The 27,846-nt window shown below is 44.2% G+C and overlaps 1 protein-coding gene across 1 annotated transcript; it reads right to left on the reverse strand.

Moving 5' to 3' along the window:
* Nucleotides 1-306: 306 nt before the first annotated feature.
* On the reverse strand, nt 307-27,846 carry esrrgb (estrogen-related receptor gamma b). Its single transcript, XM_077587485.1, has 11 exons — nt 27,773-27,846; nt 26,935-27,075; nt 25,106-25,194; nt 17,723-17,832; nt 15,172-15,240; nt 11,898-12,304; nt 9,526-9,642; nt 7,511-7,621; nt 6,674-6,835; nt 3,578-3,847; nt 307-1,548 (listed from the first exon to the last, which is right to left on the reverse strand). Exons 5-11 carry the CDS (start codon nt 15,219-15,221, stop codon nt 1,304-1,306), a joined length of 1,362 nt encoding a protein of 453 aa, XP_077443611.1. The 5' UTR covers nt 15,222-15,240; nt 17,723-17,832; nt 25,106-25,194; nt 26,935-27,075; nt 27,773-27,846; the 3' UTR covers nt 307-1,303.

Below are 27,846 nucleotides of genomic sequence, written 5' to 3' on the forward strand. Positions count from 1 at the left end.
GCTTCTTAAAAACCAAATTTCTAAAGTTGGTATTCTGTTGAAAATTGTCTTAAAACAGACATTTGAAGCAAAATACGGAGATTTTGTAAACAAGTAGTTATGAAAAATAAAAAAACAAGGCTAAAGGTCATGGATTAAAATGGTTAAATTTAACCAAAATACAAAATTATTTCTTGTCTTTTCAGACATTGCTTCTTAAAACCAAATTTCTAAAGTTGGTATTCTGTTGAAAATTGTCTTAAAACTGACATTCAAAGCAAAATACAGAGATTTTGTAAACAAGTAGTTATGAGAAAGACTATAATATGACATCATAACACCACAAGTGTGTTTATTGCAGAGCTATCAATCAGGTCACATTAACAGGGTGTCATTAGATTGGATTAAAAAAAACAAGAAAATATTGCGAGGTGATGTTGCCCCTCCAATCACGTTGGGGTCTTACAAATCGGACGTTATTGCACATTTGTGGGAGGGGCTTGGGAACGACCCCCCCCGTCCCCCCGCTAAATACATTTTATGTACACGAATTTCAAAGAAACAGATTATTTATTTATTCACAATAACAGCATGATTTTCACTTTGGGTGCCATTGACGACGACAGAAGTCTAATTCGTGCGGACTGGGAGGGCCGGCGGGGATCGTGATCAATGAGGAATGAATGGGATTAATTACAATGAGGTTTTGAAAGGGATTGTAAAATCTACATGGCAAATTTGAGTTGAGATTAATCTCACCCGGCGGGGTGCGATTAATCGCAATTTTGTTCTTGGGACAAAAGAATGTTAGTGAATGGAATTGAGGTAAATATCATTGACATAGAAATGCAAAGACAAAAAGTGATAACATGAAAAAATTCAATTCTTTCAATAGAGATGCACTCAACCAAAAAGATTGTTAAAAATGAATCATGCAAATTTCTGACATATTTTTTCCATGGCACTTTTGTACGGTCAATGAATCACACAAGCGTCTGAAATTGAAAGAGAAAGCGACAGCCATTTTGAACACGAGGTCGCGAATTGAACGGCAAATGGAGACGAATCCCTTGAATAAAAAGACTAAGCCTATCGCCGTCAATGGCAGTGAAACATGAGAGATTTTATTGGGGAATGGAATGAAATGAAAAAGCTGCAAATCCACAAGAGCATGAAAATGATATGGAAGGGACCTCCCTTTCGCACTTTCTGTACATTTTTTTTTTCTACACGATAATCGTCCCGGCCGGGCTTCTCCCCGTTGGCACAATGACAGGCTTTGGCCCCGCCCCTCCGTCCCCTTTCCCCGTTTGGCGGTTGACCGTCAAACCTTGGCCTCCAACATCTCCAGGAAGAGTTTGTGCATGGGCACCTTGCCCTGCATCTTGACGCCGTAGAAGTGCTGCACGGCTTTGGTGGCCGTCTGGCGCAGGAGGGGCAGCGTCATCAGCAGCTTGCCCGCCCGCCGGGGGTCCTCGGGGTGCTGCGCCGACTCAAAGTCCTGCAGGGCCTCGTGCAGGGAATCCTGCAGCCTCTGCACGGCTTCCACGTTCTCGATTTGCATGGAGTCTGGGGAGAAAGAGAAAAAAAAGCAAAAATCAGCAAACAAACACGTACTCCATTTTAGCCAAGCAAATGAATCTCTGCCAGCGCCACGCCATATTTATGCCGACTTTCCCTCGGGAGGACCGCCCACCCGTCGCGCCATTTGTTTAAGGAGCGTCGAGAAAAAATAAAATAAAAAAATGACATCACTATAGAACATAGCTATATGTTAACTATTGTACCATGTAGGCTAAATTTCCCACTTTTTGTCCATTTTTGGTCACTTCCCATTCGTGTTTCTATTCTATCAATAAAGCTAAACACAAAATCAACAAGTGCCCCAAAATGAAGAGAATGCAACGGGAAATGACTCCAAATTGAACGCAAGTCACCCTTAAATGCAACTAAAATGAAGAGAAAGTGACCCAAAATGGACGCCAACGGACCCCAAAGTCAACAGAAAATGTCTCAGAATTGAGGGAATAGACCCAAAATGGATGCCAACGGACCCCAAAATAAACAGAAAATGTCTTAGAATTGAGAAAAAGACCCAAATTGGACACCAACGGACCCCAAAGTCAACAGAAAATGTCTTAGAATTGAGAAAAAGACCCAAATTGGACGTCAACGGACCCCAAAGTCAACTGAAAATGTCTCAGAATTGAGAGAATAGACCCAAAATGGAGGCCAACGGACCCCAAAGTCAACAGAAAATGTCTTAGAATTGAGAAAAAGACCCAAAATGGCCGTTCCACATGAAAAAGCGAACCGTAAATACCCCCAAATGAAGAGTAAACGACCCCAAATGAAGAGAAAGTCAGCTAAAAATGCCCCCAAAACTCCAGAGAGTCGATCGAATGAGCATTTTCTTGGAATATTGCGCTCAAGTGCAGAACGGCAGCTGACGACGTGACTTTGGCGCGCTTTTCTATCTTGGGAAAAGAAGCGTGTGGCCCCCGTTAAGACTCCCGTGATCCCCGTTGGCCGGCGCGTCCGGTGGGAACGCAAAGCTAACTTTGAAGAAACAATTTCCACGTAATCCGTCAGCGGCCCGCCGTCGATACGCCGCTAATGACTAAATCAATGGCTGTGAATTTCCGCAGCTGTCATGCGCGGGCGCCGTGTACGAAAGGGGGGAGGGAGGGATTTTAGGGGCGCTAAAACCCCGAGCTTACGGGGGCCGCGCGTTCAAAAGGGCCGACGGCGGCGGACTTTAGCTTCCTCTCCTCGTCATCGAACAAAATGCTTTGACACCTTTCGGGTTTAAAGACTCGCCGTCATTTCCCGATCGATGTAAAAAGCACGCGGCGTCTCGCCATTCCGCATTTTATCGACGGCCCGCGTTTGGCTAATTAATGAAACTAAATATATCGAAGGCGGCCCGTGACAGAAGCCGTCACGGAGACGACCGCCCCCGTCCCCGTCCCCGCGTCAGCTGTTCAATTAAAAAGCCCCCCACCGGCCCCCCCCACTCGACCTTTTTCGTCCCGCCTTATCTCGGTACCCTTCAGCTCGCCGACACCGGAGACAATTCCAGTTTTGACTCCCTTTTAATGGGACGCCATCTCGCGTCCGATCGACGGGGGAGATAACCCAAAGCGATTTCGGGAGATGGACGCCGGCCGGCGTGAATGGAAATGAGGTCACCGCTAAGGTGCGTCCGATTCGTTGAATCCAAGTTCATTGACTCGGATTGGACGCTCATGGCCGTCAATGGGAGTGCCCATGAGTCTGATCATCCTCTTTTGGTTGAGGAAAGAAAGAGTGGTGACTTGATTTCTAACGTCAATACATTGACTGGAATGGGAAGGTGGGTCGCCCCAAGCAAGATGGCTCCCGAGAGGGCATGTCACCAAATCGCGACATAAGGGCGGCCATCTTGGGAGGGGCGAGTCAACGCAGAGAGCCATCAAAACCAAGTCAGAACTTATTTCTTTCTCATCCCATTCGCTCTCCCACCCGCTATTTACCGGTTGACAAATCGAACCCACCCGCCCGCGACTTTTCTAGTGCAGAAGAAGAAAAGGTAGCAAGGAATAAAAAGGTGTCTCACCCGAGTTGGCCAAGGCCACGGCCTTGAGCGTGACGAACTCCTCCTTGTCCACGCGCAGCTTCTTGAAACGGCGGACCAGAGGCAGGATGGCCACGTGCAGGTCCAGCAGGCCCGAGGCCGAGGCCCGCCCCTCGTCCACGGCGTAGTCCTCGGCGTAGACGATCTCCTCGTCGCCGGGCAGCGAGCGGAAGACGATGCTGAGCACCAGGATCTCCATCCAGGCGCTCTGGAGGAGGCTCATCTGGTCGGCCAGCGTCAGGGTGGAGAAGCCTGGAGTCGCCAAAACGCAACTTGACGGATCGGCCGGGCTGGTGGGCGCCATCGGACCTCGCTAACCCCGCCTGACGGGAAAATTCAATCCCTCCGCCGCTACTTTTCTTTATTAAAATGTCTCTCCCTCTCTCGTCTTTTTCTCCAAACGGATTGGCCGAAGATTAGATTATCGATAAATGGCCGTTTTGCATGAAAAAGATTTTTGGAAGAGATAATAACGAACGGCAAAACACGTCCCGTCCGATTGAAGTACACTGTACAATTAGAAAAAAAGTTGATTATTTGTTACAGTCCGAATAGTTTCGATTAATCGAGAAATTCAAAAGCAAATAAGGTTATTGTTATATTTGGTCTTAATGGATTAGACAAACTTGTGTGACTCATTCCATTTCATTTTAGGTACAAAAGTGCAGTCCCTTTTTTGTTTTTTAAAATTGCCATTATTCACATTCACCTGTTTTTGAGATCATAATTAGAGAAATTTGCATGGGTCATCATCACTTACTGTCTTTTGTCCCAAGTAACAAAAATGGCGATCAATGACTTAAGATTTAGACAAATCTAAATCTTGATAATTATTTTTTTTAAAACCTGCCTGGTTCATGACCTTTGCGACCAATCATTTTCATGTCCATTACAGCAAAAATGAGATTAATCTCAATCCATTCCAATCACGACATTCTGCTTCATTTGCAATTATTTTTTCTCAACGAGATGGCTAACACAAACTAGTTTACACTCAAGCTAGCTCGGTATATCAAATTGTACTTTAACCCCTGAAGAATTATTAAAAAAACGGATTGAAACGCCCATCGCCGTCATTCGGAGGCCAATTTTCCCGATCGATCCCAAAGCTACGATCCGAGAGCGTCCCCTCGGAGGCGGGGCCTCGGCTGATTGGCACTTAAACGGGACTGCGGCGGCGGCGGCCAAAGGAAGCCGCTGGGAGCGGGGGGATTTGCCATTGATTAGCAGATTGTAATCAGCGCGGCCCACGCCAAAGGGTCATCGATTACCCGACTGACGCAGGACATCCGCTACGCGATTAGCCGAGTGGAAAAGGCTTTCAAACGCTACTGTAGCGCCGGGAGGCGTGGGGAATTCCACCCCGGAGCCCCAAAAGGCGCCATTGCGGGGAAACGGGAGGCTTAGCCGCTATTTAGCGCAATCACGCGCTATTGATTGGCGGCAAGGCGGCCAACTAGTCAATCAACTGCTTAAATTAAAGAGGAAATAAAGCGATCGACATGAAAAATTGGGGCATTTTAGAGGAAAAATAAAATAGAAATCAATCTTTTTCTAGCTAGCAAACTCCATATTATTGAGGGGCATTTTTTAAAATGTTAAAAATGTTTCTCTCCGTCCCAAAACTTTTGCATTTTTTTAAGAATATCTGAAAAAATAAATAAATAGGAAGGTATTCCGCCAGAGGCTGTTTATAAATATCAATTTGTAATTTATATAAAGGTTATTTGGACGTCAACAGAAAGTCTTTTGTGTTCCATTTTGGGCCAAAAATCGTCAATTCCTCAGTGGCCTCCATTTAACCCACATTTTTGGCGCCCAGCAAATTTATCGAGACCCCCCCCCGACTGTGAGACGCGTCGCCCGCCCCCCGGTCAAGTGCGCGGCGTGATGAAATATCAATATTCCGGCCGAGCGATTTCATGCTAATTTGAGCAAACATGACAGAATATTGAGCCGAGGACGCCATCCAGACCGAATAACCTATTTTTCCCGCTGAAAATACGGCGTCCGCGCTTATCGACGGCGACGCCCGTCTAGACCATCAGAACTGGGAGGAGCTTGGACGTTTCAATTTGGGCCCACTTCTCATTTAAATGGACTGACTTCAACGATTCCAACAAAACGGTTTAAGACGTGTACGTCCGTCGGCGCTCGCCGGGGCGTGAAAAATGGCCAGCGGAGGTTTTCTCTTGGCCCGAATGGGATGAGTAATTGAACCGCGCTGGGAAATAGACGGACGGCGCCGGGCTCGCCTTTCATTTGCTATCATTAGCGGCCCCTTAAGAGCCCTAATGGGCCTAATAAAAAGACAGAGGCAATCACGAGAGCGGGGGTCCTTGGGGAGGGGGGCCGCAAAGTCACAAAGAACGCCGAAAAATTGAGAAATTATTCGGGTGTTTCGGGCTCAAACAAAAGACTTTTTTGGGGAATCAGAATAGACTGACACGGCCAAAATGTCTAAGCTAAATCGCAATTTCTGTTAGAACTAAACAAAATCCATCCCAATCAATCTCAAATAATTACAGAAATATTTTTTCTTGAGTATAAAATGGCCTTTCATCGCATTGGTCATTACTGCAATAGGAATGAGATGAACCAAGATTAATTACAGAAACCATGTTAAACTGTCGTTGTTCAAACTGTTTAAATAAAGTTTCAATTTGAAATGACAACCTTTCTAGAATAATCAGAATACACTTGCATAAATATGTGTGTTATTCCATCTAATATGCTATATATCATCAATATTAGCTATTTTTGACCACATTATTACTTCCCAGTGGGAGCGCTTGACAAAATCATTTGGAATTAAAGAGGGCTGTCTGAAAATCGTCTTAATTTTTGGCCCAAAATGCGCCTATTGAGTTTTTTTCTTTTCTGGACGCCGTCATTGATTGGATCAATGAGCGGCATCTGCCGCCTCTCCCTGTCTTTTATTTAACAGGCAAGCATCTGGGCGCACTCACGCCGCCGTTTATTTACATAACACGCTCTTATTTAACCGCGCCGCCCCCACAAATCAATGGAGTCTAATTCTAATCCATTTGGGCGTGTATTGCCGTCGGGCGGACTGACCTGGGATATGTTTGGCCCAGCCGATGATGACCACCAGCTCACGGTCGGCCAGGTCGCACAGCGTGGTCAAGGCCTTGATGTCGCCGTCGGGAATGCTGGGGTCGGGCATGGCGTAGATTTTTTCCGGTTCCATCAGCAATAAATGCGACACGATTTTGGTCACTGAGAAACAAAAAGCAAAATGGTTGAAGGACAGAAAAGGTTTTAAAACAACTAGCTAATTTCCATTTGCATGTTTTTTTTGGGCCAAACTTTTAAAAACAATGCGAATTTCCATGATATGGTGTGTTTATATTTAAATACTGACAAACGTATTAGAACACATAATAGGGTTTCAGCATTTTTGTTAATATATACATATGGAAGCTTCATAAAGAAAACAAAAACAGAATGCTAATTCTCATTAGCCTGGCTGTGATAATGCTTATTATATGTTAGCATCCAAACTTTGTGGTATTAGGTCAATTTTGATCACAAAAAAAACATGGGCAAAGGAAACAAAAATGTTAACGTTTAGCTGACAAACTTATTAGAACATAATAGGATTTCAGCATTTTTTGTTTTAATATTCATATGGATGCTAAATAAAGAAAAAAAACAGAATGTCAATTCTCATTAGCCTTGCTATTTTTATTATATGTTAGCATTTAGCTACTAAACCTTGGACAATACTATTAGGTCCATTTAAAAAAAGAATGCATCTCTTTAGCCTATGCGTCATTACGTGTTAGCATTTAGCGCTCAGGCTTTTGTACCATGACTTTATGACCTTTGGGAAAAAAATATTTTCAGCTGGAAATGTTTACAGATTTTCAAGGAGATCAAATAAAATCTCACCAGGTTTTTTGGCCGGCGGCGGAATGGTGAGCCCCAGGTAGCCGCCATTTTCCGCCTCCATCCTCCGTTTGTACTTTTGCCGGCCTCCTCTCACTCTGTCCAAACGGACGCCTGAAAAGGAACAAAAAAAAAGGTCAGGAACTCTTTCACCATGTCGGGAAAAAAGACAAAAAAAAAAAACAATCGTCTCAAAAGGTTTCGCACCGACGTCAAAAGTTTTGGGTCGGACAGTTTGGCTAACGTGCTCGACGCTAACGCGACAAAACGAGAAGCCTATTTGACCGTATCAATGACTGGAAAGCTGGCGTCGGGTAGGATAGAGGGGGTCCGTCCGGATTTAGCTTCAATCTGCCGGGCGTAAAATGATGTCAGTGTGTTTGCCGGGAAGGAGGAGCTCCCCCGCGGGCACGCCGCGTAATTAGGTTAGTGGATAGTCGGTGTCAGGAAATTGAAAGAGCATCCTAATCGCCTTCCTTTTGTGTTCCGGGGGAATCCAAGAGGAATTTACACCACTGGCGACACTCCGCTGTCTTTTAAAGTCCGTCGCTACGCCGCCCGCATAAGCAAACGGATCACCATCAAATCCCGGCTCGCTAAAAATAACAAAATATGTTTTTAAATGATGCTTTTTGCGCTGGGGATTTCATTGTTTTGGTCAAAATGACTTGATTTTCTACCTTAACTCTTTGTTTGAAATCATAAATAGAAAGAAATGTGATTTTTATAAGCTAACGCGAGGCGACATTCACGTGATTATTGTCATCTAAGCTAGAGATACTTTTTTTCTCCTTTTCTTATTTAATTACAAGAGCTGATTTTTAGAAATAAGACTCAAATCAAATCATCCAAAAGTAGTTTGGAAGACAGTAAACAATCTAAATTAAAAATACACAACTTCACTGTGAAACCAGCCGTGTCTAGTGCCGATGCTAACAATTAGCAACAACATGGCAGTCTTATAACGAGTTAAACAATCGACAAGTAAAACACGTTTATCCTCTGCGATGATCTAAAATGATTCTTAAACTAGTGAAGCCCAAAAAATGCTTTGATTCATTGAATAGTGTGAACTTTTTGGAGGTTTGAACTTTTGCCGTGGACGTTGTGGTAGCGTTTATTTCTGTTTTTTGAAAAGCCCTTCGTAACGGACACCTGATTATCTCCTCCGGCATGTGATATGGAGCAGTACTGAGAAGCGGGAGTACAACCAAGACAGCTGTTGGAAGTCCCCCCCATTCTCCCCCACTCGCTCCCCCCGACCTCTCGACACCCCCTAGGTGTCAAAGTTGCTCTTGGCCAAGACAAGCGGCAGAAATGTGGACTCAAAAAGCGAGAATGATGTCGATGGCGTGCGTGATCCAAGCAAAGATGACAAAATAAAAGCAAGCAACACAACACACAAAACAAAAATGCACTAAAATATCACAAAATGCCAAAAAACGACCTAAAAAAAATAAACACACATTTTCCAACACCATAGCAAACAACAGAAAAATAGTAAAAATAAAGTCAACAACAAAAAAAAACCCCAAAACAACAAAAACACAAAAGCTATAACAAACAAAAAAAAACCTAACCCAAAGCCTCCCAAAATAAGAGCAGATAAAAAAAACACGAGTTGACAAATGAAAGGCGCTGGCTGATGACACGAGCCGAATCCTTTTTCAAATTGGACCGTGTAGAGTAGCAGCGGGGTGGTCTTAGTGGGCGCTATTAGCGACTGACACCATACTTTCCGCTCCGCGCAATCACGGCCTTTTTCCACTGCCCGCCCGCCCGCCCGCCTGACCTTTTATCGGCCTTCTTTTCAGGGTTCACTGGGCCAACGTGGCCTGCCGCGCTTTTTTTCCAGCCGCGGCCCATCATCAAAACGCTCCTGAAACTGCCAAAAGAGCTCCTTTTTTCCCCCAGAGATGACTAGCTAGCTAGCGAGCACGCTAAAAGGCCCTTCCCCAAATCCACGCCGAAAAGAAAGTTTGTTTCCAAACAACAAGGTTGAAAATGGCGCCACTAACCTTCTTTCAACATGCCGACTTTGAGACACTTCATGAAACGACACGCTTGGCACGATTTGCGTCTCCGTTTGGTGATTTCGCACTCATTGGTGGCCGGGCAGCTGTACTCGATATTGCCTGAATAAAAGAAATAAAGACTCCATTAAAGTGGAATATTTGTTATTCAGCAGTCACAAATTAAGCACGTAGCATTTTTGACCTTTTTATGAGTGATAAACATTCATTAAAGTAGTTTATATTTTTAAATAACGAGCAGACTTTTGAGTTTTTCCCTCCCAACTACATCTGCTTGCAAATCCATGTAATTTTTTTCAGAAATGTGATTTTTGTGCATTTAACACATTTTTTCCTTTATAACTACTTTTGTGCGCATTCATGTCGATTACGATTGTTTTTTTTTCTGAATGGGATTTTTGTGCAAGTATTTTTTTTAATTCCCTTGACGCATTTTATTGTATTTTTCGGATTCACTGCAAAATGTTTTTTTTATTTCTTTTTTTTTTTTCCAGCCAGAACTTAGAAAATTGAAACGTTGTGACCTCCCCAAACCAAATCCCATTGACAGAATATTTTGACAATGTCCCGTGAGTGGCGTGATGCATTCATGGGAGGGAGCTAAAAACAGCAAACCAGGTGTGGACGGTGGCAGGATCTGCCAAAAAGCCCCCCACCCCCACAAACACACACACACATACACACACCAACGCTAATATCCACATCCTGCTGTTGGTGAAGAAGAAGGCGCCAACATTTGTCAGGATCCCTGGCACAGAGGGTGCCGGAGAGGTCACATGCTAGCCAGGACGTTGGCACTGCGGCTTACGCTTCAAATACATTTTCACACTCAATAATTCTGTATCATACACCATCTGTTTCTTTTTGTGTCCTTTTCGGTGGTCCGAATCCACATATTAGAAGAACGCACGGGCGGCCATTTTGGGTACACTACATTATTTCTTCATACCGTGCGACGCCGACAAAAACTTTTTAGCGTCACGACTCGATTGTAGAGGACTTAAGTGTTCTTCACTAAAATACTCTATCACTAATTTTTAGACGTACGTGGCAAATTTATTGATTTATGAAAAAGGAAGTCGCTTAAAAACAGGTCGAAAATTGAGTAATCCATTTCAAACTATGCTGTTTATCCAATCGCCACTGATCCAAAATGGCCGACTCCAACGACATCCAGCCTCATTAATGGGAAGAAATTCCCTCCAAAAACGAGCAGGTTGAAAGACTTCATTGTTTCTCTTTTTCTTTGGTCAAGTTTCGAAAACTAAAAAGGCGTGCTGCCCTCTAGCCCCGGACAGGAGAATTACACTTTGTATTTACGTGATGTTTTATATGGGGATGACATTAACAATAAACAGTCTAGAAATATTTCCCTAAAGTAAACATTTGACGGCAGTCGAGCTTTTCATTGGCGGCGTCCGACTTTGATTCCCCCAGAGGACGTCTACCGTCCCTCCCTGGCCTCTGTGATGTTTCCCCTCCTGTAAAATTTGACGTATTATTCCGCCACGCTATTATGCGTCCCCACTCAGGCCGGCCCCGTCCTTGGCCCCCCGTTTTAGCGGGGCCGGGACCCCTTCCCTGATTAGCATTCCATTAAAGCGCCGTCCCCTTTCCTTATTTAGAGGACGCCGTCTCCTAACTGGACGCCCGTAGCGTCCCGAAGACACCACGCCCCCCCCACGTCTCCTTTCTTGACTTTCTCCCGCGGAAACGCCGTCTTCTTAATTACAGTCACCCAACACTGATTGTTATTGAGCGAGCGGACCAATGACGGTCGCCCGGGCTTCGTTTCGGGGGCGTCCTTCGTCAAAGGCGAGCGACGATGAGGAGGATGAAGAGGGGCCGCGGGACGGCGCAAAGTCAGCGAGCGCTAGGGAAAAAAAGATTGGAATTTGGCGGGTGGATTTTTAGATGTCAAGATTTTGTTTGCTAGGCTATATTTTTTAATATTCTATATTTGAGAGATTCCAATTTAATCTCCATTTTTTTAATTTTACATTTTTCTCTGCTCAAATTTAACCCCTTTACACAAGGTTGACTTTTCCTCTTCATGGTGTATTTTTTGGCGGGTGCGATTTATAATCCGGACAATACGGTATATTCAGTTTTGTATGCATGTTTTTTGGGGATCACTCAGGAAGGATTATTATTATTATTATTATGGAAGTAAGAAATAGAAGAAGTGGTTATATTTTGGTGTGATAAGGAGAAAGGTCAAAGGTCGCATAGGTTAGAAAATGAATTTGGTGCTAATGAAATAGAAAATGTATAAATTAGTATTATATCTGTATGGTTTTTCCCTGGAATATTTCCTGTCTCAATTCTAAATTGATGAAAAAAACTTGACCTCTGACCTTGTATGGTCCTCTTGAAGAAGGCTTTGCAGGCCTCGCAGGAGGCCACGCCGTAGTGGTAGCCGGACCCCACGTCGCCGCAAACCAGGCACAGCCTCTTGGGCACGGCGTTGAGCACGTACTCGCACTTGACGGGCGAGCGCTCGTCCGGAACTCCCCGGCAGTCGTCGTAGTGCCGCGGGCAGGCCCCGCCCCCGGCGTGGGCGAAGACGGGCGAGTCCAGCGCGTGGCGGCGCGCCCCGTTGCCGCAGCCGCCGCCGCTGGCGTCCGAGCGGGCGCCGGGGCTGTGGCGGCTGCCCGTGTCCACCGGGGACGACGACGACGGGCTGGACGGTTCCGTTTTGACGTAAGAACCGCAGCTGGACGACAGGTGGCGCTCCTCCGAGGAGGGCATTCTGCTAAACAGCCTGCAAGCACACACAAAAATACACACAAAATAAATGACAGAGAAAACTAAACACAATACGTGTGCGCATTTAAGTTGTCAAAAAAAAGTAATGATAAACAGCAATTTCCAAAAGTACAAAGACAAACAAAATGCTATTAGCGAGCATTGCGCTAACACCAAATTCCCCATGTGCCGCTTTTTACGGCCGAAATTGTCAAAGTTTGACAACTAGATGCTTCATTTCTTTAGAATAAACACTAGAATGTCAAGAAAATGAGTTATAATTTGATGAGAAGCATTTTAAAACAAAAAGGGATCATTTCACATGAAATAAATGTCAAAAAATGGTCAATTTGCAATTTAAAAATAAAACAAAAACATCACCACCACAAATGTAATGACAGTTAAATATCGTTTACTCTCCTCTCAATACCAATAAATATCTAATACATTTTAAATTCCTGTTTTGGATGGCGTTTTTATCTTGAATCCTCACTAGCCTTTTGTTTTGTACCTCGATGGCATCTATCGATCTGCCGCCTCACTTCCTGTTTTGAGAAAAAAAAAACCTGAGACTTGCTTATGCATTTTTAATCACTATTAACACACACACACACACACACAAACGTACAGTGTGTGTGTGTGTGTGTGTCGTCCAGCGGTTAAAAAAACATTGACAGGAAGTGAGCGGCATCAAATCGGGATTTGTTTTGGCCACGCTTTAACACTTTGACGCATCATTTTGCCTTCAAAATAACACTGTCATTTTATTGGTTAATTCCCTTTTGGAGATCAGACTTGCAGGTGCAAAAATAGGACAAGAATATGATGAAATAATGTTATTTACGGAAGCCCTACCTGCTTGAATGTACATTGAACAGAATACATAAACAAAAGTAGGAGACATGAAACTAAGAAGAAGAATTCACATGTATTCTAGGCTCTAGCACCCCCCCCCCGCGACTCTCATAGCTGGGAAAATGAACGAATGAATACATATAAAAACCTACATACAAATATCTAGCGAGAGATACAGATATAAAAAAATGGGAAATCCTAAAAATAAAAAAATAGAAGGAAAAAAAAGGAAATACAGAAAAATAACTACAAAAATGTATATAATGATTCATTAATTCCTCCTTTCATTTTTTTAATTTTCCTTTCTCTCAATATGTATGAACATTTAACCAAATATGTTATTAGTTTTTTTCAATTACTTAATGTATTTTTTTCTTAGTTTTTGTACTTTTGTATTCTTTCAATACTTGTTGTCGTGTACTTGTTAACGCATTGGACATCGACCGGCGCTAAACTCTTTTTAGTGGGCCAAAACAATCCAAAATAAGCATTGGAGCAGTAGTGGAATGGGGTCAATATCCGAAACGGAGGCCGCAAAGACGAGGAAAGGCGACTTTCGGCGTCATTGGCGACGGACGCGGCGACTCACGAGGGACAGTTAGCATATTGATTTCATAAATAAACAGAGATGGCCGTCCATCTCCTCTGCTCTCCTCTCGGCTCGGCCCGTTTCGCATTTCAATTACCGTTCGCTCGCTCGCTTAACCTTCAGACGTCTGCTGCGCGTTCTCCGCGGCCCTTTGGCTTTACGCCGTGGCTGCCATTGACTACGATGGACGTCCATTCACTTGAGACTGGGAGAATGTTTGTTCAATTTGTTCTTGATGGTCTGTGTTTTTTTCTTTTCTTTCACTTCTTCTCGTTAAAACATAAACAATAAATGAATTGGGTGTCACGCGTCGTCAATGGCAAACAATGAGGGCCTTATAATGACTAAATTGGACGTCTGGCGCCGTCCAAGGAATGAAACGTCAATATTCCAATATTCTTAAACCTGACGAGGACCGCGTCAAAAAGTCGTCATTTTTAAAACTAGTTCTTAGTTATTGATATACTTTTATAAGACTAATACGACATAAAAAAATAAATAAGTAAATCTAAAGAAATTAAAATATTTCTAAACATATTGATAAATAAATTAGAATTAGAAAAATTCTGCTACAATATAGTCATTTCAAAGAAACTTATTTTAGTTTATTTACTTTAGAGTAACTTTATTGGCAACTTTTCAGAAGATGACTTTTTAAATATTGCTAAAATTGGGGGAAAATAACAAATCACACTAAAAATAAGATTTTTTTTTACATTAATTTACAATATTTAAATAGACTTTTGAAAACCTTTGGCTCACAAACTTTTTTATACGCCAAGAGACTATTTTTGGTCCTTTCAACAAATTCCAAGATCTAAAATGTGAACTTTTGCTATGCAAACTCATGCATAACCTAAAAACATGTATATTATTTTATAGATACAATTTTGAAGGGATGAATCAAATTCCAGCTTAATAACATGAGCAAAAACAAATATAAAATGTTATTTTTGATTGAAAAATGACAACTCTCTTAAAAATGGAAAACCCTATTTTCATTTAAAACACTCCTTTTTTTAACAACAAAAATAAATTAAATAAACAAATCCCTACCTCAGCCACAACTCTGTAATTTAAAAAAACAATCAATTAAATGCTTCAAAACAAAAAAAGTGAACATAAAATCATAAATCAAGCTGAAATGTAAAAAAAAAAATACTACCAAAAAGCTCCTAAAAACCCCCACATTGTTTGCCCCCCAAAAAGAACTCAATCTCCGATTTGTTAGCCGTCAATCAAATCAATTTGTCCCCGCGCCACGGACACCCCATAAAAACCAATCCTCCCCGCCACCGACGGCGCTAGACGTCCAATCTCCCGGTCGAAACGGATTGGACGTCCCATTTGGAAACGCTTTTTTCGCTAACTCAAAAAAAAAAAACGACTAGGAGTCATTTTCCACTTGATGAAAAAGTTGATATAAAAAAAGTACTTACTGGTTATGGTAGCAGAGCGAGTCGGGGAAGCACACTTCGGAAACATCCATCAGTCCACGTTAAGCATTCCTGATTGGAAGATTAAAAAAAAAAAAGAATTAAAAAAGAAAAAGAAGAAAAAAAAAAAGATGGCCAAATGATGGATCACTCCCCGAGCGGCCGCATCGTCTCGCCGTTCCGCGGTCTCGGGAAGAGGAGCGAACGAACGAGCGAGCGAGCGAGCGAACCGGCCAGTCAGAGCGGGAGAAAGAGAGAAAGAGAGAAAGAGAGAGGGGGAACTCTCCATTGATGCGCGGGCGGCGCTTTAAGAGCGCGGGGGGGCGGGACTAAGTCTTCGGGGGCCGGCGCCCATTGGCTCGGCCAATGAGGGGGAGGCGCCCGCGGTGGCGGATCCACTCAAACATTCACGGGTTTGGAATTATACGAATTTATCATTTATAAATGTTCATTAATATGGAATTAAATAAATACATCGAAATTAAGTTATCAAGACAATCAGCTTCAATTTAGCAAAAGCCATAAAAAGTCAAAATTAGCTCTGATGCGTACGACAACGTGGGATCGTTTATTTGCTTCTGGCCAAAAGGGTCGTGGGGGTGCTAGAGCAAATGTTGGGGAGTAGTATGGAGTTTTTTTTATAATTCAAGCAACATATCAAAGTTATCGACTTGGATTCTAATTAATATATTTGATAAGTTTGTCTTTTAGGGTGGCAAGTGCCATGGGCATTGAGGGATAAGGGGGCGGGGCTCTAGGATTTAAAAAAATGTTTTTTCCCCTTTTGGTACGACATTTTGATTTTATTTTATGCTATTGAAATTGCACAGAATTCAAGGCATGTTGTTGTTATTATTTTTTTGGTGCGCTCAAGTCACGTCCGACTGTTTACGGCGCTTTTGGGGCTGAGCGCCAGCTTACGCGCGGCTTTGGCGTTCCAGTGGCGCTTTTCTTTTGAAGCGACGGCAGGCAGCTGCTTCCCACACCCATCAGCGGACTAAGTGGGAAGAGCGGGGGGGGATTTGCAAAGCCCCCTTACTATAGAACAAAACACACAAACTAAGATGCGCTTTTTGCCCACGGAGAAATTCTCTCATTTTGCATCAATTACATCTATTTTCACATTTTTTAGGGAGCATTTTCCATGCAAACTTCGACAGCGAGTCAAATACTTTGGCATGATCACCGAAAAGTTTCCAAAAGTCATCAAAGCGGCACGTTGAGACCAAACTATCTTTAAAAACGTGACAATTTGACGACGACTACCGCTAAAACAACTCTACGACAGTATTTTCTGGACTATAAGTCGTGCTTTTTTCCCCCCCAGCCAATATGAATGGGACGTCCCACGCCATCAAAATCCAAAAGATGAGTTAAGACCTAAAAAAGTAAGCCAATACCTTCCAAAAATGCCAATTTCCGATTCTAATCTCATAAACTATAATTCTAATTCCCATTAATTAGTGAGCTTTTAAACGACTCCATCACCCCCGGGCATCCCCGACGTGATCAATACGTACGCAAGCCGTGGGGCGCTACCGATCGCTACCGATCCCGAGCCAGAAGGCCCGCCCGGGGGGGGGGACGGAGCAACCCCCTTTATTTGCCTCGAGATAACATAAACGACCCGCCCCCATCCCTCCCGCCCTCCCATTCGCTGTCACTTCGGATCAGAGTCACGACGGGGGCCCATTCATAAACGGAGCGCCGCGTTCAATTAAATTCCTGATCAATATTTTGGCATTAATGTACTTTCCAGCGGAGGGAGAAGAAGAAGATCCCATTAAGACATCCAGACATAATCAATAACGGGGATATGTTGATATTTCTAATGAGACGCGCTGAAAAGAAGACAGATTTCAGACACGCCCACGGATTGGAGACACGCCCCCTTTTGACACACGGGAATCGAACGGCTCGGGAGGCTAAGGGTGGGATTTTTTGGGCGGTCTTCGACAGGAAATCACTCGGAAACGGCGCCGTGGCCGACGCTAATCTGATCGTTGCGTCCGTGATTGAGCAAAACCGACTCGGCGGGATTCGAACCAGCGTAAGAAGACAATTCGAATTTGCACCGGTCGCTGACGGCGACGTCGATGTACAACGTGTGGTTAAAAATAGACAAATAAATACATTTAGTTTTTTGGGGCAAATATGAGCTAAATGTTTACAAAATTTAAGAAAATAGGATTGTTGTATTTGGAGATTTAATGCCTGTTCTTTGAAATTCTTTGGGGATTTTCAGTTATTTTTCAATGATAAAATAGTTTAGTGCCCTCTTGTGGCGTTTCGGTGCTAAGAAACTGTTGCATGGAATTAAGGAGCTTTTTAGTGTCTGATGTGTTTGCAAAGAATGACTTTAATTTTTGTGATATTTGCCACCATGCTGATTTTATTATTAGTATTTTTCAAATATTTATTTATTTGCTTTTATCATGATTTTTGGATTGGATTGAATATCTGTGTGTGTGTATCACGCTTTTTCCCTTTCACATTGCGGCAGCTAATTATGATGTCCGCGTTGGTTTTTGCTTTTTGATTCCATCTGACTCACCTGCCGCCGTTTGGCGCCCACCGGGACTGGAGCGGGCGGGCGGGCGGGCGCTCCTTCCTGGGTTTGACAAGCGCCATTAGCCTCACTTCAATCCGCATTTAATGAAGGATCTGGGAAAAAAACAAAAAAACAAACATCACACACGTTAATCAGCTCCCGCTGTATCTTGATTGGACTCGGAGGCGGAATATTTATTATTATGTTTTTCACAGACGTTGCTTGGCGGAAATGCTAACCATCTTAAAGCGCTATGTTGTTCTCCACACAACAACCCCATTTAATGACGTCTTCAGTCCAATTTTTTTGGATTAAAACGACAGAATAGGCTACGTACATCCTTCTATTTGATCATTTCACTCAGTTCACCGATTGGATAAAAAAAATAAAGGCTTATAATCGGGATGACACGACATCTCATTGTCATGACAATCACAATAAAAGCATTCCGATTCATTTCAATCATCAATAATAAAAAATATTAACAAATCAATGACCAATTTCCAACGCATTTCTATGAGGACAAAATGGGAAGATGTCATCCGTCCTTCCGTCACGTTACACGTTAGCATGTGTGGCTAACGGCATAATGGTAAATGGCCTTTTTTGCGCTGTTTTGGTTACTTTTATTTTCAAGTGCAACAGTTTCGGTGCTAATGTGGCAACGCAAACGAGCAAATTGAGAAAGCCGAGGACGGCAGCACGGGAGTTAAAAATAGCCAATTTTGATGTCATCCCGACGAGGGAGGGACGGACGGAGGGGGGAGGGAGGGAGGGAGTCACCTCTAAACACAAAGCGGCGGTGGCGGTGGCGGTGTCATCGCGCCCCGATCGATACCTTCATCTCAAATTGGTGGCGAGCGGGCGTCAGCGCTTTGCCGCGTCCGCCGACGAGGCCTTCCCGAGCGAGCGAGCCCGGGCGGGTCCCGGAGCGCACGTCAAAGCGGCGGCGCTTCAATCGCCGACGCCGCTACAAAACTTTGCCACTTAGCGAGCGTCTGATGGGGGGAAAACGCTCATCTCATCTCGGCGGCGGCGGCGGTGGGCCGCCGGGAAACGCCGCTTTCCTCTTTCGAGGATTTGAGCGACGTCGAATGTAAATAAAAGGATTCTCTTCGTTTGTCTTTGCGCTAACGTTTGACTTTGTTGCGAGAAGAAGTTTTATCCCCTAATTCATTCCACACTTAAACCGATCTAGGCCTGTTTTAAATCGTAATAATAATTTTCCAATCCGACCGTATTTGAATCGGAAAGCGCCGTTGACTTTCACGGGCTCCGACCTCCCGACACCGCGCGCGAGGGGTGCCGCGCGGTCACCCCCGTCGCCGTATAGCAAGCGCAGCGGTCACGTCGCCCCGTGGCGCCGGCGGGGAGCGTTCGTATTTCGCACTCAGCGTTTTTGGGCGGGTTCACTTTGGCAGCCGCCGCCGTCATAAGAGGATAAAAATAAACGGGCGGCGCGGGGGGCTATATCGGGACGCCGTAATCTCGTATTCCGGGGCGGGGCGCGCTCGGTCACGGCTAAACGGCATTTTTTTTGGCTCCGTTCGATGAGATTAAAGCCATTTGGGCTATTTTTAAAACAAGCGTTTTGGACGGAGGAGGGGGCGGAGCCTTCAACTAAATTAAAAGGCCGCGACGAAAGCTGATTGGACACTTTATGAGTGTCAAAGCCGGTGTCGGGTAACAAAAATCGCTATTTTGCATCCTCTCTTGGGTTTAAATCAGGGGTGTACTCATTATGATAGGAAAATATAGGAATCCATCATGTAGAAAAATATGTTACATGTTGGAATATTTCTTCCATAACGGTTCCGTCCTATATTATTATGTGATGTCCCATCTATTGGGACGGAATGAGATCAATTAATTGGAGAAAATTTGATTGTGTCGGAAAAAAAATGGACTCGATTTATGTTAGTTTTAGCACGATACGCTCTTTTATTCATTGCCAATTGAGCTGTACAAGACAGAAATATGACATCTTAATAAAAATAAAGCTAGGTCTTGAAAAAAATTTTTTTTTCTAGCTTGACACTTATTTTTGTGGGAACGTTTGTTGGTAAATGGGTCGACGCGCCACCGAATATTTTGACGGCAAAAACTCCCCCGGGATTCGAGTTTCTCTATTGGATGGAGCTCGGAATATTTGCCATATTTGCAGAGTTAAAAAAAAGTTAGGCGGCGTATTAGCGAGTGAACTTGCGCTAACCCTCCTCCGACTCGGGCAAAGCGCGGCGCCCTCGTGGGACGTTCAAATCCGGCACTTGAGCAAGCAGGCTTTTAGCATCATACGATCACGGGCGCAAAAGCCTCCAGGAACGCTACTCCGCTTTTCCCAGCTATTGAGAACTTCCCGGCTCCAGGCTCCTTGCTTTCTTTTCTTCTCTTTTCTTTTTTTAATTCCCGCTAAACTTTTTCTTTTTTTTTAAACACCTGGCCCGCGGCGCAAATATACAAATATGCGTTTCGAGTGGGAGGGGTTGAAAGAAGCAACGTTAGCTTAGCGCTTTTGTGGATTTCATTTTTAAAAGGTCCTGAATTGGACGTCTGCGGAAGTCAAAGTCATAGAAGGTCCATAAAAATGGCAAAAAAAGACAAACACCCTAAAAAAAGCAGCAGGACAAAAATGCGAAAAAAGCTAGAAATAGAAAAAGGCGAAAAACACTACGATGACTGCCAATCTACATCTGTTGCGCCACCTTTTGTGGAGCAACGCAAAAAAGTCGTCATTGAAAAATGTTCAATCTTTCCACGTCATGAACAATTAGCGGTACTTTGAGAGCGGTCGTTTCCGGACGGTCGCCGCCTTCGCGCCGTCCTCCCCCGCCCCTCCCCTCCCCTCCCCTCCCCTCCCCCGTCTACGCGTCTAATGTTTCCAATTTGCCGTCACGGCGCAGAAGGCGGGAATTCCTTTCTAATTCCAAATAATTGGGATGACACGGCCCAGCGCTTTTCAATCAACGAGATCATCCCGCCGATGGATAGCGAGCGGGAGGACCGGTCATTGCGCCCCACGTAAATAGACGGCGCCTTCCCGTTAATGGCTTGCGAGCGGGTGTCAGAGCTGCCACTCATCCATCAAATGCAATTAGGAATAAACACATATGCATGGAGAGGGCTAATTAATAATTAGCAAAGCAAAGAAAACACTATTGGCAATTTAGCGGCACAATAGCGCGGCGGCGCCCGAATACCAATCAACTTTTTTTTTTTATCTTTGCCCGTTCGCAACGTAGGTTATGGTAAAGTGATAGTTTCAAAAAATAATAATAAGAATTTTAAATAACTTTTTCATTTGGATCTCTTACTATGTTTTTTTTAAAGAAAAGACAATTTTACATAATATAGTGGATTAAAAAAACAACTTTTTTTTTTAAATAGGAAAAAAGACAGGAAATTATTATTTTTTAAAATTGGATAAAAACTTGAAAAAACTATTTTCTTTTATTTTTATTAATTTATATTATAATTATTTCTCTATATCTACATATAACAGAAAGGGGAAAACAGGATCTTTTAATGTTTTTGTATATTTTAAAAATATATATTTTTAAAAATAGGGCTTTAATAATTTAAGTCTCTAATGGGGCTTTTAGTTGGCCCCTCCCACCCAGTCAAAACGGATTGGACGCCTGGCACCGGAAGTGACCCAAAATGACTAAAAAGTGAGAGAAAGCCAAATTATTTTTAACAAAAGCGGGTTAGGAATAACAACAAACAATTGAGCCCAAATGAAGGTAACGTCCAATTGGTTTCCCGACCAAAAATAATGGCGTATTTTTCTTTTTCAAACTTCTATCGCCACTCGGAGCGCCGTTTCCTCCCGAACCGCCGATTTTTTTTTCCACCTCTTTTTTTTTGGCGCACGAATGAGATGTGACCTACTTTAAAGTTGCGTTATTTGAATATGAAAAGCGCGGCGGCCCGAGGGAGCCAAACAGCGACTCCCTCTAAAATGTTAATGGCTGGGTTAATTGAAGGTGTGTTCTTTGTCAGGGCGCCGCGGTGGAGTGCTGGAGTGGTGGAGTAGGCCCGGACGGCTTTTAAGAGAACTTAGCGAAGGTTCGGGCGCTAAAGAGGTGCACGTGTGGCGGATTTTTCAATTTCAAACGGGAGAAGAATTGCCCGTGGCGGCCCCCAGAGTGGCACACACACACACACACACTACCGGCGCCAGCGCCCCCCCACCCCCCAAATGGCGACAAAGCGTTACTACCGACTTCCGTTTTTTTTTTCCAGTTCCAGTCCAGTTCAAAGCTGAGGATGAGGAGAGGAAGGATCGGATTGGACGTCTACTCTAGTCAATGGCAGGCCATCAAACCCGAATCTAAAAGGTTCTTTTTATTTTAGTTTTTTAAATTTGCAAAGAGTTTTTGGATTTTCAGTTTTGCAATTCTTTTCCTACAGTTTTTGCAATGCATTTATTTATTTATTTACTTTGTTTGTGTTTAAGGTTTTTTCAGTTTTGCTATCTTTTTCATGCATATTTTGCAGTTATTTTGGTTTAGCATTTTTTTTTTGGTTTAAGGTTTTTCCTCTATTTTTATTTGGCACTTTTTGGCAGTGATGTATTTTTTCACAATTTTTTGTGGTGTTTGTAATTTGTCAATTTTGTTTCTGTTGTATTTTACAATAATTTGTGGTGGTTTAAAGTTCAATTGACGGCCGAGACGTCCAATTTATTTCAACTGCTGCAAACAGCGCAAATGAATGAACACTAACTAAAAACTAAAACATTTTTTTTTGGTTCACTTAGGTTTTTTTCCCGCTTTCGTATCTTACACATCATACTAGGCTTTGTGTTTATATTTTTTCAAAATGGTCACCGCTATCAGAAACACTATCGGCGCATTATTATTCAAAACGGTCAAAAAGTGGAGACAACCGGCGTTGTGGAGACAAGTTGAGGGACATGACGCCACCGTAGCGAGAAGAATGACTGTGATTTGTCTCGCGTCCGCTTGGGGATGGAGGGAATAAAAAAAGAAAAAGAAAAAAAAAAGAACGGACGCTCTATCTGGGGCGCCGATCCGATCCGTCAGCGACCGCCGAGCGAAACAAGAGCGCCGGGGACGTGATTAAAAAATGGGCGCGCTGGGGGAATGAAATGCAAATCTTTGGCGCTTTGCTTAGACCAGGAATTTCAAACCCACGCAAAGTCATTCCCTTTTAAAAAAAATGGAGGAAATTCAGGATGGCGGGTTGGACACTCCAGTTCGGGCAGGAAGTACTTTTTGACATGTATGTATTAGAAATGGGACTCTGCTTTAGATTAGCTTTAAATTACAGCTAGCATAACTTAACATGGCATCGCACACAATAGAAATAATTCATTTTAAAAGGCCGTCAATTTAGTGACGTCCAATCCGTTTGATGCGGGAAGAGTGGCGGTAGATGAACGGTCACTCGTCCGCTGCCGACCCTCCCGCTTTCTCCTCACAACAAACGCAGGAAAAATGGCCCCACATCGGCCATCTTGGTAGGGGCAGCATTCCGGTTAAAGTCAATGCACGTGAAAGTCAAGTCTAGCTTTTTTATTTTTATTTTAAACAATTCAACTCATTTTCTACTTAATCATTAAGTGCCAATGGTAGCAATCTATTGGACGTGGGAGAGTTGGCAGTCCCACAGAAATTGACAACAGAATGATTGGACGTCGCGTAAAGCGTTAGTCACGTATCATCACCGAACGCCACATTGTGTGGCGGCGGCAAAAATGAGACGGGGGCTTTTCAATTGTCTTTTGAGCGCGGCCCCATGATGAATTCCGGCGACGCGTGCCGTTATTAATATACATCGGGGTGGACTCATTTGTTATTCTAATGGCACGCGATGGTCGTGGCGATGGTGGGTGGCCGCCGCCCCCAAACGAAGAAAAAAAAGAAAAAAAAAATAACTTAAACAAGAGCAATCACTAGAAGTGCATTTTAATCACGACTGTGCCGTTTTTTTTCTTTTTCTTTTTCTTTTTCTTTTTAGGCATTTGCATGAGCTCAAAGAGGAAAGGACGCAAATCCCAACACAGCGTGTGCTCGTCGTCTGTCCGCTAAAAAAAATATGCTCACTTTTAAAAGCGGGAGGCAAAACTAAAAAGACTTTCAGCGCTAACTTTTTCCTTCAATTGCTGCCATTTCAAAGGGAAATTTAGCATGGCCTCAAACACGGCGACGCGACGGGGGGGGGGGGGGATTGGACGCCTATTGCGGTCAATGGCTTAACAACAAGATTAAAAAAAACTAAAGAATTATGGTAATACACAATGAGCTAAAAAACAAATAAAAAGACAATTGAAAAAATTCATTCAAATATATGTAATCGTTTATTAAACGGATTTTAAAAGACCATTTTATGAGTCTTTTTAGGAAACATATTTTCTATATTAACTTTCATTTCTATTCATTTTTTGCTAAAACTATTTAAGATGGTTTTCTTTTCAAATTTATTTATGTATAATTATTTTTTCTATTCCTATTGTTTTTAACTTTTAAATACTATATATATTTTAATGAAACTACTTTTCCAGTCAATTTTCTACACTGAGTTCTTTATTTCTTTTTTTTTTTTTAATAAATATGATTTTAATGTTTGTTCAATGCAAAGGTTGCACGAGTCGGCCATTTTTTTTCCTCTCCTCTTCCTCCTCTCCCTCCTCCTCTTCCTCATTTTCGGGCAGCCGGTGAAGGAAACCATTTTAAATGCAAATGACCTAAATAAGATTAGCGAGCTAGGCAGTGTGCTCCCTGTTAATTATCGCACGCACTAGTCAATTAACAGCACTAACGATGGGACACTTAGCGAGCGTTAACCCAATTTCCCACGCCGAGAGGGGGGGTGCGCACGGTAATAGATGTTTCTGGGTGGGAAAAAAACCCGACTGACTAACATACGCACGTTGTCCGCCGTTGACGTCCGTTTTGAGAGCGAACGGCGACGCTTTCCGCTTAACGGCGTTAGCCCCGCCACGTGGAGCGCGCCCCCATTTAACGCTCGTCACGAGGCCTCGACTCGGCTGAGTGACAGGTCGGGACCGCCGGCTTCATTCGCGCCGGTGGGACGCAACGCCGCTCTTTTGCCAGCCTGTCGCTTTCCGCTTGTTATTATTTGGAATTAGCCTAGCGTGGGCGCGTTGCCATGGAGCTAAAATGCCGGGATGGGGGGGAAAAAAATCGTAGCTAGTCTATAACCGCTGATTAGTAAACTATACTATACGCAAAAATTACTTTAATTAATTTATTATAATGACTAACTATATACACGGTTTAGTAATATGTACCCAAAGATGAATAAAGATGACTTAAAGACTCATATAGTAAGATGTACTTTTTCAAATTTAGCATTTGTGATTAGCTACCGACCGCTAGCTAGCTAGGTACGCTCTCCTACCTTCATCCCGCCCGATCATATCGTCCGCTCAAATTCCAAACATTCCTCCTCCTGGGTGTCCGTCTTCATTTCTGTATTTATCAGAGGCCCTGTAAAGAAGAAAAAAAACAGCCGGGATCAATAAACCACGATGGTGGGCAGCTAATCAATGGCTGTAAAAGTGTATCAAATCGGCATTAGAGGGACGGCCAGTCAGAAGCCTGCGTGCCATTTATTGGTGTCGCCGTTGAGCTTTCAATCTATCGTCTTTCTATTACGCTTTTAGTCATTTCAAACTAAGGGAAATCTTCCCAAACGGGACCTTGTCCGACAAGGTCGGCGCGTGGCCGAGCCCGGCCAGTCTGGAGGCCTCAAACAGATGTCGGCGTGGCCAGCTGGACGCCGCGACCTTGAGGGAACCTCCGAGGGCTTCTTCCCTGGCACCCGGCGTTCCCGCGCCAGCCGCGGTCGGCGCCGAGCGAAAGCCAATGAGCGAGCGAGTGACGGACGGACGGTGGGCGTGCACGCCAGGCCTAAAAAAAATAATAAAAAAATTGGGCGGCCCGGCGCGCCCCGAGGAGCGGCCGCCCGCATCTGCCCTCCCCGGCCGGACGCCGCGTGCACGCCGGCCATCTGGGCGCGGCGGGCCGCTCCGTTTTGAATGTGCCGACGAAGGTCAGCGCCCGGGCAAGGACGAGTTGGGAGCGGCCATCATTGATACGGACGTAGCAGCTGGCTTTAGCGTACCTCTTCACTTTGCCTGGGGCGACGACGGCGGCGACAGAGGGGGACGCCCATCCTCACTTGCTTACGTTCAGCTAACGCGCTATGCTAGCCATAATGCAGCACACTTGCCAAAATGATAATAATGTAACTTACGTATTGATATGAATTGAATATTCAAATTCGCTCGCTCAAGTGTGCTTGCCAAAATGGGACTTAGCGAGGCTATGCTAACATTCTTACAAAGCAGGCATGTTGAAACCCTTTGTGAATATTCAATTCATATTAATACGCAAGTTACATTATTATTATTTTTCCTTTAGCGCACATAGTTAAACAAGGCACAAAAACCTGGTAAAAATAGTTGCAGTTTTGGGGATAAATAAAGCCTAAAAACTTGTTTCATAACAAAAAGGGGAGCATGAGTGACATTTTTTTAAAGCGTTTTTTTTTTTAAACCATTCACCAAACCAATATTTTACTTTTAAGTAATATGGGCAATAATATTTAAACGGATTGGACGTCCATCTCCACGATGAGCTCAAACGCCGTCGCTCGTCTTTCACGCGTGTCAAAAATGCGCCGCGTCTTTAATTGTGTCATTTGGTTCTCCCTCTCATTTCACGGTGCGTTCGTGGCGGTCGTTCGGGGGGGCTCAACTCGAACCCGGCGAGCGATGGCGTGCGTGGCTTTCCCTTGTTTTGAATTCTTCACGGCGGGAGGAGCTTCTCCGCATCGATTTTTCCATCAAACGGCAAAACGGCGTGGAAGGCGCGGAGGTCAGCGGGAATTAGAGCGAGTGGCGTTGCCCCAAGCCTCGCCCCCACCCGCGTCCCTCCGTCCCTCCGTCCCTCCGTCCGTCCCATTGTCGCTCCCCGAAGGCCTCTCTGTTAAATTGCCCGACGGATAATAAGATCACGGAGGAGAGCGCCAGCGACGCTATTGTCCCGCCGATTTTGGGGAACGGTCGCCGCAAAGTACGGTGTGATGCACAACCAAAAATTCAATGGATAAGACAACGGATTATTGCAGGTCATTTTATACTTACACAAAATATCAACTCTAAGGAGGGGGCGTGGCATAATAACAAAAATAATAATAATAATAATAATAAAATCCTACCTTACCTGGCTAGCCTCTTTTTTGCAGCATCTCCCAACTTCAATTTCCCCGGGTCTCCTGCCCCAAAGGCTCATGGGATACGCACGCGGCGCCTCCCCCCCTTGGGGGCTGCTGCGCGTTCGCCAAACCAACGTCTCTTGATGTCACTGGAAGGGAAAGACGTCGGCGTAAGTGGGGAAGGGCGGCGAGAGCCTCTGGGGCTTCGGCGACGACAAATATTTTAATAACAAACACTTTCTTCCCGCCAATTATTATTCACTTTCTTCCCGCCGCTGTGGCGGCGGCGCCCGCGTTTTGACAGCCAGCCATTTTGGCAAAAGTTTTTCCTCCCCCCCCCCCCCATCTCTCTCTCTCTCTCTCTCTCTCTCTCCCATCCTTTGGAGAAGCGTCGTTAATCAAAAGTCAAAGTCACCTCAGATCTCCCATTAGAACGGAGCGCTTTGGCCGCGGACAGAATTGCGCCCGCCCGCCTCACAGTTCTCCGATGGAGGCTTCCCAGTTTCCTGTTTGCATGCTCTCCCCGTGCCCGTGTGGGTTTTGTCTGGGTGCTCCGGTTTCCTCCCACACACGCTAAGCTAATTCTACGCTAAACTGAATCGAATCGAACGAAATAGCGATGAGTGCGAGCGCAAATAGGTGTTTGTCTCAGCGTATCCTGCAATTGGCTGGTCACCCATTCAGGGTGTCCGCCCCCACCTGCTATTCACAGTTGGCTGGGAACAGCTCGCTCCAGCACCCCCGTGACAATGGTGGAACAAAATTGCGCAGGGTTAAGGCCCCTTAACTGACTAAGATATTTGAAGACATAATGATGGCTCAGCACATTTTGGACCCGGCACTCACCTGACCACGCCCCCTTGACGCCGCCTTCAACACGGGGCTTGGTCGCCGTCTCGCCCGCCGCCATTTCCGCTCCT

The sequence above is a fragment of the Stigmatopora argus genome, chromosome 19, assembly GCF_051989625.1.
Source record: "Stigmatopora argus isolate UIUO_Sarg chromosome 19, RoL_Sarg_1.0, whole genome shotgun sequence".
In the NCBI taxonomy this organism is placed as follows: domain Eukaryota; kingdom Metazoa; phylum Chordata; class Actinopteri; order Syngnathiformes; family Syngnathidae; genus Stigmatopora; species Stigmatopora argus.

Excerpts from the sequence above, each read along its gene's own strand:
- esrrgb (XM_077587485.1), bottom strand. The coding sequence starts at position 15,221 with ATGGATGTTTCCGAAGTGTGCTTCCCCGACTCGCTCTGCTACCATAAC. Across the intron at positions 6,836-7,510 it reads GCCGCCGGCCAAAAAACCTG|TGACCAAAATCGTGTCGCAT; the intron begins GTGAGATTTTAT and ends TTTGTTTCTCAG. Across the intron at positions 3,848-6,673 it reads CTGGGCCAAACATATCCCAG|GCTTCTCCACCCTGACGCTG; the intron begins GTCAGTCCGCCC and ends TGGCGACTCCAG.